Source organism: Alosa pseudoharengus, unplaced genomic scaffold, assembly GCF_046254945.1.
Source record: "Alosa pseudoharengus isolate Yale_2024_CS ecotype anadromous, Long Island Sound unplaced genomic scaffold, YU_APseudo_1.1 YU_APseudo_1.1_scf_10, whole genome shotgun sequence".
Classification (NCBI taxonomy): Eukaryota; Metazoa; Chordata; class Actinopteri; order Clupeiformes; family Clupeidae; genus Alosa; species Alosa pseudoharengus.
The window spans coordinates 22678422-22698541 of record NW_027468565.1 but is presented as its reverse complement, the minus strand read 5'-3'; the positions used below and the strand labels follow the sequence as shown (position 1 = coordinate 22698541).

General features: G+C 44.3%; 1 protein-coding gene across 1 annotated transcript; it reads right to left on the bottom strand.

Annotated features, from left to right (window-relative positions):
- Nucleotides 1–3620: 3620 nt before the first annotated feature.
- LOC143138195 (monocarboxylate transporter 13) lies at nucleotides 3621–19703 on the bottom strand. The gene is made up of 7 exons (XM_076298699.1): nucleotides 19481–19703; nucleotides 18547–18690; nucleotides 17586–17878; nucleotides 16988–17510; nucleotides 12830–13020; nucleotides 7236–7283; nucleotides 3621–3722 (listed from the first exon to the last, which is right to left on the bottom strand). Exons 1-7 carry the CDS (start codon nucleotides 19701–19703, stop codon nucleotides 3621–3623), a joined length of 1524 nt encoding a protein of 507 aa, XP_076154814.1.
- Nucleotides 19704–20120: the final 417 nt, after the last annotated feature.

Below are 20120 nucleotides of genomic sequence, written 5' to 3'. Positions count from 1 at the left end.
CGCCAGGATTAGTGTGTGCTTCACCTCACTGTGTGTTCACTGTGAGCTGAGTGTGTTTCACTAATTCACTGATTGGGATAAATGCAGAGACCAAATTTTCCTCATGGATATATACTTATACTTATACTTATACTTAGTGCTGATGTTAGTTCTTTGCCTGATTCCTATTTTAAGGAAGGACCGCTCATCTAACATCTTCAGCAGTTTGCACCATCTCATACACATCTCATCACAGTCATTAGGGGAGGGGCTTCCTACAGTGAGAGTGAGGGGCTGCAATCTCACATTCCAGGCCACTGGAGGGTAGCCTGGCCCCACCCGCCTCGTATCTCCGCTCATTTGAATTTCCATGAGATACTAGTCTGGCTTCACTCAATGTGTTTACGTTTCCCTCAGTCATGAGAGTGGGTGGACATTAGTTGCAAAATCTGCTGTGGTAAGTAAGGGATAATATAGTATAGAACGTCGGTCATTATTGGGAAAATAAGTCCCGACAGGGCGAACCGGACCCCGACGCGCAGTGGAGGGGTCTTGTTCCGTCCTGAAGGGACTTATTTTCCCAATAATGAAGGACGTTCTATACATTATCCTGCTTATTACACAGCTACTTGCCAAACCGAAACAATAAACTCCCTACGATATGACTCTTTAGCCTACATAGCCTAGGCTATAGCCTATTTGTTACCGTTTCATCGTGGCTTTTGCTGAGAAACAAATAGTTCGCAACAGCACACGCTGAACTTGAATCAAACATTCTTTAGAACACAGCTGATCAACCGTCCGCTTTCACTTTTGAATGAAATTCCAGTCCTTGCGTAGTGATATGAAACACATGAAATAGAAGCACAAAACCCATTTTCCTTGACAGCGGTCTGTTATACTTAGCAACGGTCTGTTATTGAGAATTAGCAGACCACCGAACGTTGGGAAGGCCCATTCAAGTGAATGGAGCATTCTTCAGCATTATGAAGAACCGTGTAATAAGTAAGGGATAACGGCCGACGAGGTGTTCTGTTATACAGAATTAATGGACGAGGGCGAGGCAAAGAATGGGGTTTCCTCTGCCCGAGTCCATTAATTCCTTATAACAGGACACCTCGAGGGCCGTTATCCCGCTTATCACCCGGTTGCCACTAGGCAATATTCATGCCTTTATAGCATGCAAAGCAAACAAGCGGTTCCATTTAAAAAGAAGCCGACTTTTTTTGGCCCTAAAAGCGATAGTGTGGACAGTTCCATTGTTGCGAAGCCTGCTTCCAGGCTCAACTGTCGTCCTACTATGGTTGTTATAGTTACCATTCATAAGCATTGATATGGAAAGGTGATTAAACTTTTTTTTTACCAGATCTACTTCATTGATGTCTCGTTATTCAGAATGAATAGCCACCCCACCAGCCAATCAGAAAAGATAATTTCTTCTTTCCGGGTGATAAACAGCAGTAGCAACGCCTGCAAACATCCAAAAATTGCAGCTGGAAGAATGTGTACAGTACATTTATACAGCAAAGCAGTCTCGGTGTCATGGGGGGGCATTGGGGGGCCTGGCCCATCCTGGAAGTCACCTGTGCCCACCCTGGACAAGCTTGGCTGCACCTTACCTTGTAAAGGTTGCCAAAATCACCTTTTTACATGGTTGTTTGCATGAAAATGTATTAGTATTTTCTCTCTGTTTAATATGCCATGTATGTAAATTTGATGTCAGCTGACTGTTGGACACGCATTTTGCGTAGGAGTGACTATTATTGCACTTTGTTTAAATGGAGGTGCGAGGAGAGCGCTCGCCCCCGAGAGTTACCTGTGTGAAGCCGGCTGTGTAGAGTAACGCGCATTAGAGGCCTTGCATGCTAAACTTACCGTGATTCGATACCGTGATACCGAAGTCATTGGATTACAGCAAGCAAAGGATCCTTTTCCTAACGCGCGTGTTTTGGTGAGATTGCGTTTTGCAACTGTATGGGGAACGACTTCTCAACAGACTGTAAGCGCAAGAACTTTTTCCTATTCCAGGGATCACGTTTGTGTTTTGGACTGTTTGAATCATCTGATTGATGTCGGGACTATTGGGCACTGAACTCTGGGGGGTATTTGTTGGTGCATTGTGAGACTTTGTTGTTAATTATGTGTCGGGCCTTTAGTTGTGCGCCGAGTGGCCGCGAGTTTGTGCATTAGAATACAAAGTGAATCAATCTCATATGTTGGGTTTCTTTCTGTAATATACACTCTTATTAAGAGGAAGGCAAGGCCTTTTGCCAGTTTAAGTTAAGTTAAACGGCCTTCATCTGCATTGAACCAGCACGATTTCCTGCTTATTGGATCCGCCCGTAACCTTATTTATGCGTAGTGGCAATCAGTCCTTTTGAATAAGGGCGATTTGTTACAACCTTGTACTTGTAAGTAGCCTAATTATAGGCCACACTTTGGCAGTCATCTTTGGCACTAGGCTATCTGTTTGAATCCAGTTGTTGTAACCCCACTAACGTATAAGTTCCCACAACAGTGAACAGATCAATTTGTGCCCCCCTTGGAAAATTGTAATGCCTGTCCGTGAATTGGTGTCTGCTGCCGGGTCTGTATCAAAGGTAGATACATTGTTTCCTGACTGCCAATGCGGATTATTATCAGTTGGATAGGAGTGTTGACAATAATGATTCTTATTTAAAATGAGATGGAAGAGTGCACTGAAGAGCTCTCTCTGCCTCACTCTTTCCCCTGTTACTGAAGAGCTCTCTCTCCAACTCTTTCCCCCCATTACTGAAGGGCTCTCTCTCCCACTCTTTCCCTCTGTTACTGAAGAGCTCTCTCTCCCACTTTTTCCCCTCGTTACTGAAGAGCTCTCCAACTCTTTCCCCCTGTTACTGAACAGCTCTTCCACTTTTTCCCCTTGTTATTGAAGAGCTCTCCAACTCTTTCTCCCTGTAACTGAAGAGCTCTCTCTCCCTCACTCTTTCCCCCTGTTACTGAATAGCTCTCTGTCTCACTCTTTCCCCCCGTTACTGAAGAGCTCTCTCTCCCACTTTTCCCCCTCATTACTGAAGAGCTCTCTCTCCCACTCTTTCCCCGTTACTGAAGAGCTCTCTCTCCCACTTTTCCCCCTCGTTACTGAACAGCTCTCTCTCCCACTCTTTCCCCCTGTTACTGAACAGCTCTCCCACTTTTTCCCCCTGTTACTGAAGAGCTCTCCAACTCTTTCCCCCTGTTACTGAAGAGCTCTCTCTCCCACTCTTTCCCCCAGTTACTGAAGAGCTCTTCCACTTTTTCCCCCTGCTGCTGAAGAGCTCTCTCTCCAACTCTTTCCCCCTGTTACTGAAGAGCTCTCTCTCCCAATCTTTCCCCCTGTTACTGAAAAGCTCTCTCTCCCACTCTTACCCCCTGTTACATCCCGGTCTAGGGCTTGTGGGATATAACAAAAACGGGCAGACACAAAAAAAAACAGTATGGAAAAATGTCTAAACTAAGAAAAACACGGCCTACAAAGTAGGCCTCGGCTACCAGGCGCTCACTCCTGGTCTCTCACCCCAAGGAGTGAGAAAGATGACGGCGAGTTGCACGGGCAAGGCCCGAGGCTGGCCCTAGTGGCAGCGATGTGCGGCAGCGATGGTGGCAACGAACGATCCCCACAGCTAGCAAGAGACCGAGCTCAATGACGTCAGCCCCCTTTTAAAGGGCCGGGCTACACTGACGTCATAGGGTTTCACACCACCCCTCAGCTGCAGCCAATCTGCCTGCAAGCACACAACAGAAGTAACAAACACACATAATACACAAGACCCACAGGGTCGTAACACCCCCACCACCAAAAATCAACCTACAATGGCCTTCACTAGTTAACTAGTGGGTATTTTGGGGCACACTAGTAAACTAGTGACACTTTTTGCACCTCACTAGTTAACTAGTCGAATGGAAATTGCCATGACTAGTTCACTAGTGGGTGTTTTGGAGCACACTAGTAAACTAGTGACACTTTTTAGACCTCACTAGTTAACTAGTGGGCATTTGTGTCTTCACTAGTTAACTAGTGAGCAGTTCTGCCTTCACTAGTTTACATGTAAGTGTCACACTGAAGCCACTAGTTTACTAGCTAGAGTTCCTTTGGCCAGCATGTTAACTTGTGTGCCACATGCAAATGTTGTGTGGGTTTTCGTGAAATTCTGCACTGTGATTGGTTGTCATGTTCTATTTGGACATAGGGAGCCAATAGAAAGCCTCAATTTCCAGAATTCTCCGTCTCCTAATTTGAATTCTGCGCCACTAGTTGACTAGTGTGAATTTTGTCTTTAACTAGTTTACTAGTATACATTTATGACCTCACTAGTTAACTAGTTTGGACAAATGATGCATCAACTAGTTAACTAGTGAGCCTGCTGCCATCACCTAGCTAGCTAGTAAGCCATTTATGGTTCACTAGTTAACTAGTGACATTGACCTACTGCAACTAGTAAACTAGTGAGGTGTTTTGCCTTCACTAGTAAACATGTGCACATGTTTGGCTGTCACTAGTTAACTAGTGAGACCCAAAAGCCTTCAACTAGCTGACTGGTATGCATTTTAGCCTTTACTAGTTAACTAGTAGACATTTCTGGCTTTCACTAGTTAACTAGTGAAGCTAAAATGTGTTCACTAGTTAACTAGTGAGCCTTTTGGCTCCCACTAGTTAACTAGTGTGCATATTTTGGCCCTCACTAGTTAACTAGTTCACACAAACATGGCTCACTAGTTAACTAGTTGACAAAAATGGCTTACATGTACATGACAATTATGCCTGATATCAAGATATCAGAATAAATGCTCAATCGGCTTGCCATACACGAGATTCCCCTTCCAAAGATGGCTTACTAAATTCGGAATTTCTCCAGCTCTGCTTCGGACTGGAAGGCCGAGCTGAAGAACGACGAGGAGGAGACGAGAACTGAAACGAACTTTTGTGCGTGAGAACAAATTCGTCTGCACAGACAGCAGCTTGTGGCAATGTTGTTACCTTTTGGTAATTTATATACATCGCTACTGAGTCTGGAATGCAGCTTTTAAATTCTTCTAGCAACATTAATTGACGAAGATGCTCTCTGGTGTGGGCACGTTGTGAAGTGCACCACCTATCAAATGCATTCTCTTTCTCTCGCGCAAATTCCACAAACGTGAGCCTGTCGGACTTGCGAAGGCCACGAAATCTCTGACGATAGGCTTCAGGGACTAATACGCATTTAAAATTGCAGCTTTCACAGTATCATAATTCGAACTTTGTTGCACTGTAAGGGCAGAATATACAGACTGTGCCTTGCCAGTCAAGACCGTTTGCAATAACAACGTCCAGACTTCAGCCGGCCATTTCAATGTAATAGCAACCCTTTCAAAATTCGTGAAATATTTCTCCACTTAAAAGGCGGAATCATTCGAGTGTTGCGACTCACATCGAAAGGTTGAGCTGGGGGCAATGGCAAAGGAAGACCAGGAGCAAATGTTAGGACATTATCGGGATGTCTTAAAGGAGCAGGCGCAGGAGCATGTACATCAGACGCATCTGAAGTATTCAGGGGAGCCGAGAGTAAAGGCGCGGTGTCAATCTCGCCCATCGGAGCCGACAGTAGGCCTAGGCCTAAAGCAGAAGGACGAACAGGAGAGTGAACAGGGGAGTGAACAGGAGAGCGACTTAAATCTCGAGAGGGAACTGGAGGAACTGGCTGAGCGATGGTAAGTCTCTTATCCTCCAATTCTATCTCAAGCTTTTTTAGAAGAAAGTTACGCTCATCGCGTTCGTGTTCGCGCTGACGCTCATTCTCAGCTGCTTCGTGCTCTAACCTCTTCAAATCAAGCTCAACCTCTACTTTCTTCATTTCAATTTCTTTGTGCAATTATTTCTCTCTAATTGCTCGATTTTCTCTGTCAGCACGTATTCATGCCGCTTCCAACTGTAATTTGCGCTCCTCGAACGAGTACTCTCTAATTTTAAGCTCCCGATCAGAAACATTGCTCGCTGATGATAAAACAGGAGAAACAGGGCCTTCACTAGTAGGCAGAATATTTTTAGCTACTAGACCTAAACTCACAACTTTATACAACAGCTCTTTACGCTTCTTGTCCTCAGACGTAATAATAATGGAGAAATGCTCTGCAATTTTCTCTAACTGGTCTTTAGTGCAACCAGACAGAAGTTCCTCGGAAGGACTTAATAAATTCTTCCATCACAGACATTGTCACTAACACCGAATAAAACGATTGAAAAAACAAAATTTTAACTGCCACGAATTAAACTAAAGTGAACTAGTCTGAGGTAGTCAAAATTTACCAAAATCACGACCAGCAATTTCAGTCGTCCACAATCAAAAACGGAGTATCTAACTTCTAGGCCTAACCCCTCCAACCCAAAAATGAATGCTCGGACCAACAGCTCGGAAAAAGTATCAGAAGCCACGAAAAAAAAGAATTCAAAACATTTGCCACTCACTGCCACGAACAAAAAACAAAGGCACTTGGCTACGAAGCTGCCACCAGACGCACACAAGCGAAAAAACGAAAAAATGACAAAAACAAAAATCTAATGTTAGTCTGCCCATCTAAAATGTGCTCAATTATTTAATGAAGCAACGCTATAACCAATAACCCAGACTGGGCGAAGCTCTGGACCCTAATACCCATAAACTAAAAATAAACCTAACATATCTTCAAAGCGTACCAATTGGAGGTTCGCAATGAACCTCCCCCCGGGGTTGCTTCACAAAACCACCACCAAATCAAAAAAATAATCAAAACACTAACTCACCAGAGCCTCTTGGTCGCAAGCGCGCTTCCTAAAAAAAAAACTACAAAACGACGGCACAACTAAAGCGATACAAATTGGCTGCTCCCCAATATACTGAAGGGGGAAAATTTAGGCCCCAATTTGCTAAACTAGGAACAAAAAGAACCGGATGAGCCCCCATTTGTTACATCCCGGTCTAGGGCTTGTGGGATATAACAAAAACGGGCAGATACAAAACTTAATAAAATGGTGTATTTATACAAAAAAAAAACAGTATGGAAAAATGTCTAAACTAAGAAAACCACGGCCTCGGCGGCCAGGCGCTCACTCCTGGTCTCTCACCCCAAGGAGTGAAAGAGATGACGGCAAGTTGCACGGGCAAGGCCCGAGGCTGGCCCTAGTGGCAGCGATGTGCGGCAGCGATGGTGGCAACGAACGATCCCCACAGCTAGCAAGAGACAGAGCTCAATGACGTCAGCCCCATTTTAAAGGGCCGGGCTACCCTGACGTCATAAGGTTTCACACCACCCCTCAGCTGCAGCCAATCTTCCTGGAAGCACACAACAGAAGTAACAAACACACATAATATACAAGACCCACAGGGTCGTAACACCCTGTTACTGAACAGCTCTCTCCCTCACTTTCCCCTTGTTACTGCACTCTGTGTCCTACCTCTCTCTGTAGTTCCCACACTCCTTCTCTTTTTCCCCCTTCTCCCTCCCTCCTTTCTTCTCTTTTCTCTTTCCTCTTCTCTCTTTTCCCCCTCCAGCTCCATTTCTCTCTTTCCTCGCTTCCTCTTTCTCTCTCTCCCCTCTCCCCCATCCCCTGTTGTCTCTCTCCCTCCTTCCATGTCAGCTCTTTGAGCTCAGGTAGCTGTGTGGAATTCCTCAGCATGACCTCTCTCACACGCAGGTCAAACAGCCAGCAAAAAATATTTCAGCTCCCGGTTGCCATAGCGGCCATGTGTGCACATAGCTCTGACAGGAAGGTCAAAGGTCATAGTTATGCTGGTGTAGGTGCTGGAGTAGAAGGGGACTGAAACAGAGCAGGGGGAGGGGGGGGGGGGGTCCTGTTAGTCTGGGCTTGATTGTTTCTGATCAGGGAAACTTCAAAGCTGTTCCTAGCTCATATGGCCCGCGGCTGTGAGGAGATGTCTGGCACTGTCCCACGTGAGCTCCATACTTGCAGCTGTCTCACGGTGTGCTGCTGTGCACGCTGTGTGCTGTTTATATTTGCTGCTCTCTGTTCACACAGCAGGGTGAGAACTGGATATAGTTTGCACACATGCACCCAAGAGATCTTCATTAGCTGTGTGTGTATGTTGGAGTAAGAATGGAGTACGAACGGAGTACGAATCATACACCTTCTTTCTTTTCTATACCCCTTGAGTAAACACACTGACAGCTTTTTTGCCTTCACTGCGGTCCAACACTTACAGTTAGAGAAAAACAATATCTCCCTTACTGTATAATCGAATATACACCCAGCTACAATGTATTTCTGTTTCACAGAGAATGGTAAATGTTGCTTAATACGACTCATCACTTATACTGTATACATTCAGTGGCAACATCTGTGCTGTTTCCATTATAGTGAGGATGGAGAAGATGCAGGGTACCCAAACTATGAATATGATAGCCGCAAGTGATTGGCATGGTGAATGTTCATTTTGGTGCCATGTTGAGCTGCTCTTTGATGAGTAGTAGATGCAGACTAGCATAACGGGCTAAATAAAAGAATAAGTGGAACGCTTTGGAGAGAAAGCAGTTTCTTTTTGAGCAGGATGCGGGTCGCTCTGTGGGGCAGAAATGCAGGGTCATTTGATTGTTTGATCTGCCTTTCTTCTTTTCGTCAGATAATAGGTGGGCTTTGCCCTCCCAGCTCCACTGTGTGTGCATGTGTGTGTGGGTATGAGAGAGAGAGAGAGAGAGAGAGAGAGAGAGAGAGAGAGAGAGAGAGAGAGAGAGAGAGAGGAGACAGACACTCCAGGGCTCATGTTTATATCACTGCTTTCTTTGGCCGTTGCTCGGCGGTTTGTATGTTTATGTAAATTTATGAGGGGTACAAATTTATTTATGCTTGTTTGTGCTCACGATGCAGTGCACTTTCTATCATAGCTCTCTCTGGTTAGTTTCCTATTTCAAGCTTGCTTATCTTGTGGGATGTGTGTGTGAGTATACAAGTCTGTGGCGTAACATTTAAAGAAGTCAGCATACACACAGGAAACTTGCTCCGTCTCCCATTGAGATCATATCAAAACAGATAGTTTAAATATTTTCAATGTAGTATTTGAATGAGAAAGTGTGTTAGTGTGTGTGTGTATAACATCATGTATACATAATGACAATGCTATGCAATTTCTATGGCTACCGTTCTGAAGCCTGAGGGGTATTTTACAAAACCTAGATAAGGATTAAGCTTGGATTTTTGGTTATCCTGAATTAATTTAGCCTTGACTTGGTTTCACAAAAGAGATGGCACATAAGTTACCATGGGGATTTATTCTGTGCACAGCTAGGCTTAGTTAATTCTAATGTTAAATATGTTGTCTTATTGGTTCATTCAAATCAGACCTCCATGTGATTTTTTTAAAAGTTTTATTCCATTTGTATACTATTTGCTAAATGTATTTGCTCACAAAACACCACAGATTGTCTGCCCATTACCACAGGGTTATCATTACAGTGCATGAAAATGCACTGTACTGTTCTTCCTAGGCTTCTTATTCTTCTTCTTCTAACGCAATTAATGCAGCTTCAACCGCTTAACGTAGAAACTTCATTCAAACTATGTTACGTAGGTCTTACTTAGGACATGGGTGCTTTGTATTTTTCATCTTTGTAACTTTTATACTTTTTAAACTATTAATTAAAAACTGTTCAAAATTTCCCCATAGACTTAACATGGGCTGATGACATCACAATAGAGCCGTTAAGCAATTAGAATCCTATGGCAGGTGTTCGGGCCAGCTGCATCAACTGCCAGTCTCAGGCTTTAAGCATACAAACTGGCCCTATTAAGACTACACATCCTGTTCAACTGCTTCCTCTGCCAAAAACTGTTTCAAAATAAAAGTCCTCACTACAATATTTCACTGTTAAACAATTTAACCCTTTAAACTACTGAACTTTTATCTGTTCAGCCATTGTAACTGTTACTTGTCATCAACTATGACTACTCCTACCCACTGTAGCTAGTTAGCTAAGATAGCTAAGTAACTTGGTTAGCATAGTTAGCATGCTAGCATGTTAGCATGCTAGTTAGCATGCTAGTTAGCATTTTTAGCAAAACTGTTAAAAACGATTAGCTAAGTTAGCTAAGTCACATGGTTAGCATAGTTAGCATGCTAACATGTTAGCATGCTAGTTAGCATTTTTTGCAAAACTGCTAAAAATGATTAGCTAAGTTAGCTAAGTCACATGGTTAGCATAGTTAGCATGCTAACATGTTAGCATGCTAGTTAGCATTTTTTGCAAAACTGCTAAAAATGATTAGCTAAGTTAGCTAAGTCACATGGTTAGCATGTTAGCATGCTAGTTAGCATTACTGTTAAAAATGATAAGCGAAGTTAGCTAAGTCACATGGTTAACATAATTAGCATGTTAGCATGTTAATTAGCATAGTTATCATAACTAATAAAAATTATTAGCTAGGTTAGCTAAGTCATATGGTTAGCATAGTTAACATTTTAATATTGTTAGCATGCTAGTTAGCATAGTTACTTGGTTACCATTATTATCTTTAACATAGTTAGCATAACTACTAGCAAACATTGGAGCCATTCCAACTGTTAGTTATCGTCAACTATCTGCCTAAATAATTTAACCATTTCAATTATCAACCTATTTAACTGTTCAGTCATTCCAACTACAGTAAACCTTATCTACCAAGCAAATAATTTAACCATATGAACTCATCATATTTTTGCATTTTCATGCACTGTATTTCCTTCAGGAAATGCTTTTCTAGTTTTAATTGTGATAGCCTTATAATTATTAACATAATAGTCGTTTGCTTCTTCTGTTGGTTTGATGAACAGTCTAAGGTAGTAGTTGATTGGAAACGGAGAGAAATTGTTCTCTGTGTTGTCAATGAATTCGTTTATAAAGATAAAGTCATTTAGTCATACTATGTCTATCTTTACAGTGGAAAGCTCTTTTCTTAATGACGTTCCATGCCTACATGAAGCACTCAAACGTGGGTGCATGTCAGTTTGCAATTGGTCCACCACGCCTACTCTCGCTGTTATACAGAAACAACTGTGTTTCCCCATTCAAAAAAACATTTCTGCATCTTTTTATTTCCAACCGTGGGTTCTTTGGAGAAAAACCGGGAACGTGCACATATCCTGAATTACTTACACCTGGCTTGCCCTAGTCACTCCTTGTCATTATGGATTGACATTAGTGAAACGTGTTGTGCTAGGATGACCAGACAATACTAGGTCAAGCCTCGCTTTATCACTTATCTTGGACTTCTAAATTCTGCCTTTGTGAATTATCCCTCTGATGTTTTTCCCACACTGAGAAAAATATTTTTCCTAGATTTCTCCTTTGGTCTCTCTCCATGGTGTGCTTTGAGCGGCCCTTACTTCATTCTGACTGGAAAAGTTTTGCACCAAAACACAGTTTGTTTGGGTTGAAACATTTTGTCTCCATGGATCTAACAGTGACGTTGTAACTTCTCAAAGTAATACATTTACTATGTGAAGCTCAGACTCATCAACATATATCAATAATATTCTTGACTTCGGTCTCAGGGATTGTCATTTTTATTTTCAAATGATGTTAATTATTAACTTAATAATAAATTACTGCAGTAAACGAACAGAGCAGTACATTCCAAATTACCCCAAGGAGCTGATTTGGTTCACATAAAACATTTAAAAAACGTTAAAAGGAAAGCTATTTAAGGCAAGAAAAACAGCAGTGACATTAAAAACAGTGTCCACATGTCACTCTCTGAGTAAACATGAAGAACCCTTTGAGCAAAAAAGATTCAGGTTCTTAACTGGATTTACCTCAAATATTCCACAGGAGATTAGGCAAACCTTTAGAGGGCGCCATTTGCTTACACAAAACTGACCGACTGCATTCAAGGTTACCTCTTAAACTGTCTTTTGCAGCGTTGCGGTGGCATCACAGTGTCATATGGATTGAACATTGTGCAGTTGTGTATAGGGGGGATTTTCACAACTCCAGGATTAGATTTTGATATAAAAAAACCTGAGAAATCAAATTGTTCTGAGGTAACACTACATCACAGATGAAAAAATGCAGCAGATTGAGTGTGAGGCTGATTGTCGTGAGTTACTGGATAACTGTAATGTAGTGCATCATCAGTGCAAGTTAGTGTGTGTGTGTGTGCGTGTGATTTTGGTAGCAGCATTCAGTGCATAGATAACTTTATGCTCTCAACAGTATCCTGAGAATTTGAAAAATTGGGAAAAAATATGTTTTCGTTTTGGCTTACAGTTCTTTGTGTCTTGCACTTGCACCTCATGGGTTTGGTGTGTCATGCCCTGAGAATGATCTTTCCAGGCACTTTCTTTAAGGTGCCGTCACAGACAACATGGATTAAGACAACGCTGATGAATCATTTCTTAAGGCATCATATCTCTGCTTCATTAGTTCAGCGCTGGCAAGATCTGGCAAGTACTCAACGGCTGTTTTGGCCACTTCATTTCATCCTCATCTTCACTCATGGTTAAAGCAACACCAAAGAACTTTTCATCTGTCGCACGCTCTGTTGCATGATTTTATGAAAGTACGATGTATTGCGACATCAGATGCAAGTCAAATTTGTAGTTTCTCATGTCTCATTCCATCGAACTACAGATCCGCTACCCGATGCAGCAAACTTACATAGTGCGGTAATAGCCGATAGAGGGCCGCGAAGCGAATGCAGAAAGTGCCGTTCACACTGTTACGAGTTGATGAACCACTGAAACGATTTTGGAAACATTATTTTAAGGTACAAAAAACTCTTTGGTGTTGCTTTAAGAGTCTGGTAAAAACATTTCATCCTCAGCGTTTCGTTTTGTTGCTCTCCCACCTAGACATCTTGTTCCAAGCCCCTCCCATCTTTCTGACAAACGTTCGTCCATTTATTCAGCTCCTCCCCTTCTTTCTTGCTCTCTGGGTGCATGCGGTCACCTTTCCTGTTCAGGCCCCGCCCCCTCCTGCTCATCTGGTCCAGCAGAAGCAGGAAGAGGGCAGAGACTATAAGGGCCACACCTGCCATGAGGAAGCCAGTGCCGTAGTCACTCATCTTGTCAATGAAGAACCCTGAGAAACAAAAAGGGCAAGAAAAAGTACCAGCAATTAGCTAGATAGTGAATGAGTGAGTGAGTGAGTGAATGAACGAATAAGTGAATGAATGATTGAGTGGTGGATGAATGAATGAGTGGTGGATGAATGAATGAGTGAGTGAGTGAGTGAACGAATGAACGAATAAGTGAATGAATGAATGAGTGGTGGATGAATGAATGAGTGAGTGAGTGAGTGAACGAATGAACGAATAAGTGAATGAATGAATGAGTGGTGGATGAATGAAAGAGTGAATGAATGAGTGGTGGATGAATGAATGAGTGAGTGAGTGAGTGAACGAATGAATGAGCCCCCCTGCCACTTTACATTTCCATTTATTCATCCTTATGTCTGACGTCTTATATGCCTTACGTATGTCAATTATATTACAAGGGCTATTGTCCTCAGAGCAATTTGGGATTAAGCGCCTTGCTCAAATGCACAACGGTGGACGCTGGGAATTGAACCTACAACTTTTCTGGCTACCGCATGCTAGCCTAGCTCCTTAAACACTACACTACCACGGCCACGCTTTGTTCCTCCCAAGGCTGAATCTCAGCTCAAAAGAGATAGCCTGCACAGGGGTTGATGCCACTGCAGCAACCCCCCCCCCTCTTTGTGCAGTGCCCTTTTTAGTGCTCCCTGGTGGTTTGGATGTTTTCCTCCGTCTCTGACTGATGTTTGTTCACAAGAGAGCAAAAGATTAGAATAGTGTTTCATCTGAAAAAGTCACTAGGTCACAGAGTCTTGCTCTCTCTCCCTCTGCCAGTCTCTTATTCTGGGTGACCTCCTTCTCTCTTTCACTCCTCTCTCTCTGTCTAGTCATAACATAAACAGACTGGGTTGAAACAGCTGGTCTCTGATGTCTGGGGTTTAAAATGCAAAAAGCGAGTATTCTTCTCCCCTGACTAAAGACCGGGGGGCTACATGCAGGCCAGGTGGATTAGTGTGATACTCAAGACAGATACAGCTTATCTGCTGTAGGCAGCCTCCATTTGAAGCAACAATATGCAGCCATTTTTTAATTAATAGGCAGTAGGCCTATTGGTATGATCTTTTAAATTCATTTTGATGATATGATCGTGTGAAAGTAAACACCACTGTCATCATTCTCATACACCCCCAGTCTGGACAGATGCACGGTGTGGTCCTGTGTGTATCTGCATGAGCACTACACACACACACACGTGAGAATGGTTTTCAACTAAATAGCCAAAAAAAAAAGGCTTTTACATGCCTTTGTGTCATTAGATGGCTAGTTAGACCGAAACAGCCTCCTCCGGCTGCTTTGATTCTAAAGAAATACCATAGTATTTCTATTTATATAGTATTTTCCCATGCTGCCTTAGGCGCGCAATTTTATTCACGTGCTAGGCAGCCTGGATTCTATGGACTTCGTTTTCACCTCAACGAAGGAACCAATCACAGAACGGAGGGAGGGCAGCAAGACGATGACGACACACCGAAGCCGTTATGAGCTATGTACAGACGCATTTGATAGACATTCGTAGCGCCCAATAAACAGCTCTGGGCATTCGTAACCACGTTTCAAATACGAGAAAATGAATGTCTAGTTCCCAGACCCCATCTCAATGAGATGAGGTCAGACGTTAGCCAGGCTATAGTAGTGCACTGGCTGGGATGACAGCTAAAGACCACTATTTCCGCTATATGGCAGCCAACATTATGAGAGCCGTCATAACAGCTGGTGAGCATGTTAGCATGTCATTAGCATGTCACTGGATATCAATTATAGTGAAGACTAATAGCACCATCAGACATTTGCTATGGCATGTTTATGTCAAGGTCATGTCACTCTGACGGTTCTTCAACAGGCTGCCACGGTACAGTTAGAAGAACGTTCCTCAGATGAGAATCAGGCCATGTGCACATGCATGGCCAAACTCTCTATTTAGTCCCCTTTCTTTCCTAGTCTTTATTTAGTTCTCTTTTTAATTCTAATTCTTTTTCATTCCTTCTTCATTTCTCCTCTGTACAGCTTTCTTATTATTATACTCTAAAACGCTCTTAGTTGTAAAACATTTTTGTTTACTGTTTGTTTACTGTTTCTTTACTTTCCCCCTCCACCATCACTCTCTGTCTGTCTTCCTCACTGTTTCACTTCTTTTTCAGTGCAACATTCAGATGTAATGAGGCTAAAGTTAATCTACACACACTATAATTTTCAAAAATTATCTGCACACACACACACACACTCTCCCTTCAGATTGGGTGGCTAGGCGTTGATTAAGGAGCTTTTTCCAGCTGACTTGCTGCTCTTGGGTGGGAGGCTTTTTGGCTGTCCTGGGTAGACCGCATTCCCTGCATCACAGCCAGGCTTCCTTGGGCCAGCTCCCCAAGGCCAGTGTTTAGACTGAGGGGAGAGTCATGACGCCACCCTGCTGCAAACAACCCAACCATGGTGGAGGCGTCCTATCTGTGATGTGGTGTGGTGGTGGAGCTACTGATCAAAGCTTATTCTACATTTGTCTCTGTCTGTGTCTGTATGGGCGAGTGCATTCATGTGTGCTGGTGTGTGAGTGTGTATGTTTCTGTGTGTGCGTGTGTGTGTGTGTTTGTGTGCATGCATGCAGAACAGTGTGTGTGTGTGTGTGTGTGTGTGTGTGTAAGAAAGAGTTTGAAGAAAAATGTGCGCATTAACACATGCATGTCTACCTATATGGCGGTGGTGTGTATGCATGGAAAACAAGCGTTGGCTGTGTGTGTGCATTATGTTGTGTGAGTGTATGTTGTGTGTATTTGTGAGTGTGTGTCTGTGAGTGTGAGTAAGTCTGTGTGTGTAGGTGTCTGTGTGTCTGTGCGCGTGTTTGTGTGCTGTTTTTGTGTATAGTCATCCATCATGTGGTCTGTGTTGTCTCATTTGGAGCATCTGCTAGGTAGGAGGTGATGGATTGACAGCAGGCCACCTGTGATGGCTGCCGCACGGTGCCTTATAGCCTCTCAGCTCTCAGTCCGACGCATGTGAGACACACACACACAACCATGCTTTACATTTAGACGAGAGAGAGAGAGAGAGAGAGAGAGAGAGAGAGAGAGAGAGAGAGAGAGAGAGAGAGAGAGAGAGAGAGAGAGTGTACTTGTGTGTGGACTATGTATGTGTGTGGGTGTGTGTGTGTGTGTGTGTGTGGGGGGGGGGGGGTCAAAATATGGCTGCCAGAAGAAAGAAGCCATTTATCCGCTGACCAATAATCCATGAAATTAACACAGTGGCAAAGAACAATGATGTATTCCCTTGCCCTGCCGTCTGTTCTGGAGGAAGACAAATATTGTATTTTGTGACGTTGGAGAGCCAGAGACACAAAACATGCTGGAGGACCATGACGGCTGAAAATGGACACCAGCTTTTGTCGGTAGTCACTCACTTAAAAGGGGGGAATATAGTACTGTGGCAAAGGTCAAGAGCAGAAGAAGAGAGAGAGAAAGAAAACTAGATAGACTGGGAGTTAAGGAGGAGACAGAGGGAGAGAGAGAGAGAGAGAGAGAGAGAGAGAGAGAGAGAGAGAGAGAGAGAGGCTATTTGGCTAGAACTACTTGACTGCTCCTGTCTAGTGTTTAACAGAGCCCTTTATTGAAATAGAACCAGCCATGTAAATGTCTGTATCATGACTCTTTCACTTTCTATTACATACCATTGTGTATGTTCTACCTATACCATTTTATATAATGTAACATTCCTACTGTTACAGGTCACACTGACCCTAACCGTAACCTAAACCTTCATGTTTTCATTGGTACTTATTCACTTAAGGTCTGGCATACTTACTGGCGCTGCACCTATCATTTCCTTAATATGATCAATGTATTTCATATGATGTCCATAGCATCACTCAATTGTGGGGTACTGTAAGTATTGTAGGGTAATGTTAGTGTGTGCTAACGGTGTTAAGCATGCGGGGTACTGTAAGTATGTGTGATTCAGCCTTACCTGCGATGGGAGGTCCGAGCAGACCCCCGCTGCTGCGGATGAGCATGAAGAACCCGATGGCACTGCCCAGCCTCTCCGCCCCCACCATCTCGGCCAGCACGGTGATGTGCGTGGAGACAGTGGCGCCGTACGCCAGGCCATACGCCATGCAAAAGGCAACCAGCTGCCCGAAGGTGGTGGCCAGTGGGCACAGCAGCAGCACGGTGCCCAGTGCCAGGACAGAGGCGGTCAGCTGGCGCACGGTGGTCTTCGCCAGCCTCAGGTTGGCCACCCAGCCGAAGACGACGCGTCCGATCAGGTCCAGCACTGCCGACAGCGACACCAGCATCGCCGCCTCGTACTCGTCCAGGCCCTGGGTGCGTGCGTACGGCACCAGGAAGAGTGCCGGCGCGAAGAAGCCCAGAGCCGCGAACACGCCGAACAGAGAGTACACCATGAAGTGGACGTTGGTGACCAGGGTGTAGTCCACGTAGCGCTGCACGTCCGAGTCTACACACGATGTCCCAGACTTGGCGGCATCGCGGTCGGTGTGGATTGGCACTGCCTTAACGTCAGAGTCCATATTTAACTTCATAGTGGTGCTGGCTGGAGCCTCCATCTCCTCCTCCTCCACCCCCTCCCCATCCCTCTGCTGCTGCGGGGCCCTCGCAGGGGCCCTGAGAGGCCTGAGCAGGGCCCCGCACACACACAGGTTGAGCTGGATGGCCCCCTGCACCAGCATCGCTCCCCGCCAGGAGTAGTGGTCCACCAGCAGCTGGAAGAGCGGCGTCAAGACAAAGGTGATGATGCACTCGCCCGTGCTGGCTAGCGCGTTGGCCATTGGACGCCGCTGATCAAAGTACCAGCCCAGCATGGTGACCGTGGGTGTCCAGGTCAGAGCGTAGCCGAAACCTGGGGGCCAGAGGGAGGGACACACGGTCGGTCACTGCTGGGTGATGTTCTTATATGTTCTTATATGCTTTTGTTTCTTGTCTCATACATGGACTACTGACAGCTCATTTGGAGCCTGCCTGTAGGTGACTACGTTGTTTGTACTTAAAGGAGAATCCTAGCCAATGGACAGAGCTACAAGGCGGCTGCAGTGCTACACTTGGGAGTAGTATAAATAAAAAATAAATCGCCAGAATTCTCCTTTAAAGTACAGTCATCTTTTGTTTCGGGTCAGTGAGAACAACTACTTCATAGTATGCCTGCATTTGTCAGATATTGATTTCCTACACCCTAAAACCACATCCAGCAAAGACCTCTGTGTCCTCCAAGTTCATTGAGTTTACACAGTATTTACATCTGGGATTTCTTGTATACATTAAACTGTTTTGTATATCCTAAATTATGTGTGTTTGTCATCAAATTTCCATCTTACCAGCATGTCTGTGAATGTGCAAACTGTATATAATAAGTACTCATTTCATTTATATGCATACGTCTCTCTCTCTCTGTGTGTGTGTGTGTGTGTGTGTGTACGTGCGTGCACGCTTTTGCTTGGTTGTGTGTGTGTGTATTTGTGTGTGTGTGTGTGTGTGTGTGTGTGTGTGTGTGTGTGTGTGTGTCCCACTCACCTGTGATGAAACCCACAGTGATGTAAAGCTGGACAAGGTTCTGTGCGTAGGCTCCAGCCACCATTCCCACGCTGCTGAGTAGCCCCCCTAGAATCACCACTGACCTGTGGCTGAAGCGCTCACTCAGCGCTGCCCCTACAGGAGCTGAGGGGGTCACACACACACACACACACACACACACACACACACACACTTTACCAAAGTACACTGATATCATTATCCAGTAAGACGGAGTGACAGCCTAAGGAAAGAAAAAGTTGCCAAAGAAGTTTTGGGCAGAAAGATAGAAGATGAGACAAGAAGGACAAACTGCATGACTAAAGAGAGACAGGCTTTACTGTGAGGGTTTTATTCCTTTAATGTACTCTAAGTATTTTCAGCCAGCCAGACACCCTATAAAAACATAGCATTGGAATGTTATTAACTTAATGATCAAGGGGGGAAAAGCACTGTCAAGCAGAGGAGCGATGTGGTGATACTGCAGTGGAAATGGTTTAGTGTCTTCTTCAGAGCAGGCCTAAGCTCTTTAGAATGCGATGAGTGGTGGCCCCCTGGTGGTCAAATATGGATTTTTGATTGGTGTGTTTGAAATTCAATGCATCTCTTGCTTGACACAGCAGAAACTCTGAGAGGCTGACATTAAACATCAACAATGAGGTTTATTTAGGCATACCACCGGACAGTTTTTTTCTCCAGATGGTAAGCAGCCTACTGTTGATAGTATGTGAGAGGGAGCTGCAATGGCATCACCATTTAGCAATGTGTCAGACTAAGCTCACTAAGGAGAGCACCCATCACATTACAGTGATATTTACAATAGGGAGATGGAGTTAAGCTCATCAATACTATTCACAGGCCATTGATCTCTGGCCTGCTCTTCAAGAGTGTCAGAGAGAGAAAGAAAGGGAGACAAATGAGTGAGCGTTTGGCTCACCTCCGATGTGAATGGTTGCTACGGCGATGGAGGGGATCCAGGAGCTCCCCGTCGCCGTGGTGGCAAAGTAGTGATGGATCTCCACGTAGAAGACGCCGAAGGACTTAATGACGCCGAACGTCAGGCCGAATACCAAGAAGCAGGAGAAGACGATAAACCAGCCGTAGCCTCCATCCGGAGGGGACCCCCGTCTCACAGCTTGACCCCGCACACGAGGTTCCATCTTGGGGGTGATGAGCGGGCGGAGCTCACCCTGAGAACCACATCTGTGGACGGAGACAGCAGGCATGTAATTTCTGCATCATTTGGAAATAATTTCTTGCTACATTTTTGTTATGCTGAAGTAATTTCACTGTTATCTGCATCTCTTGCTTTCGACTTCCTACAGAATTCATGCCAAAATTACATGGCTTCACAATGCAAGCTCTCGAAGACCCCGATTTGTTTTTAAAATGAGTCTTGGGTGATCCGATCACAAGTGGTCACTCTAAATACAAGTGGAAACAATCACAAAGATGCATTGTGATCCGATCACTCCGACCTCTCCACACACACCTTCCCCCACCCCACTCAAAAGGAGCCTCTGGACAAATCCAACACTGACTAATCTGTCCTATCCTGCCCCTGATATTTCCATGAG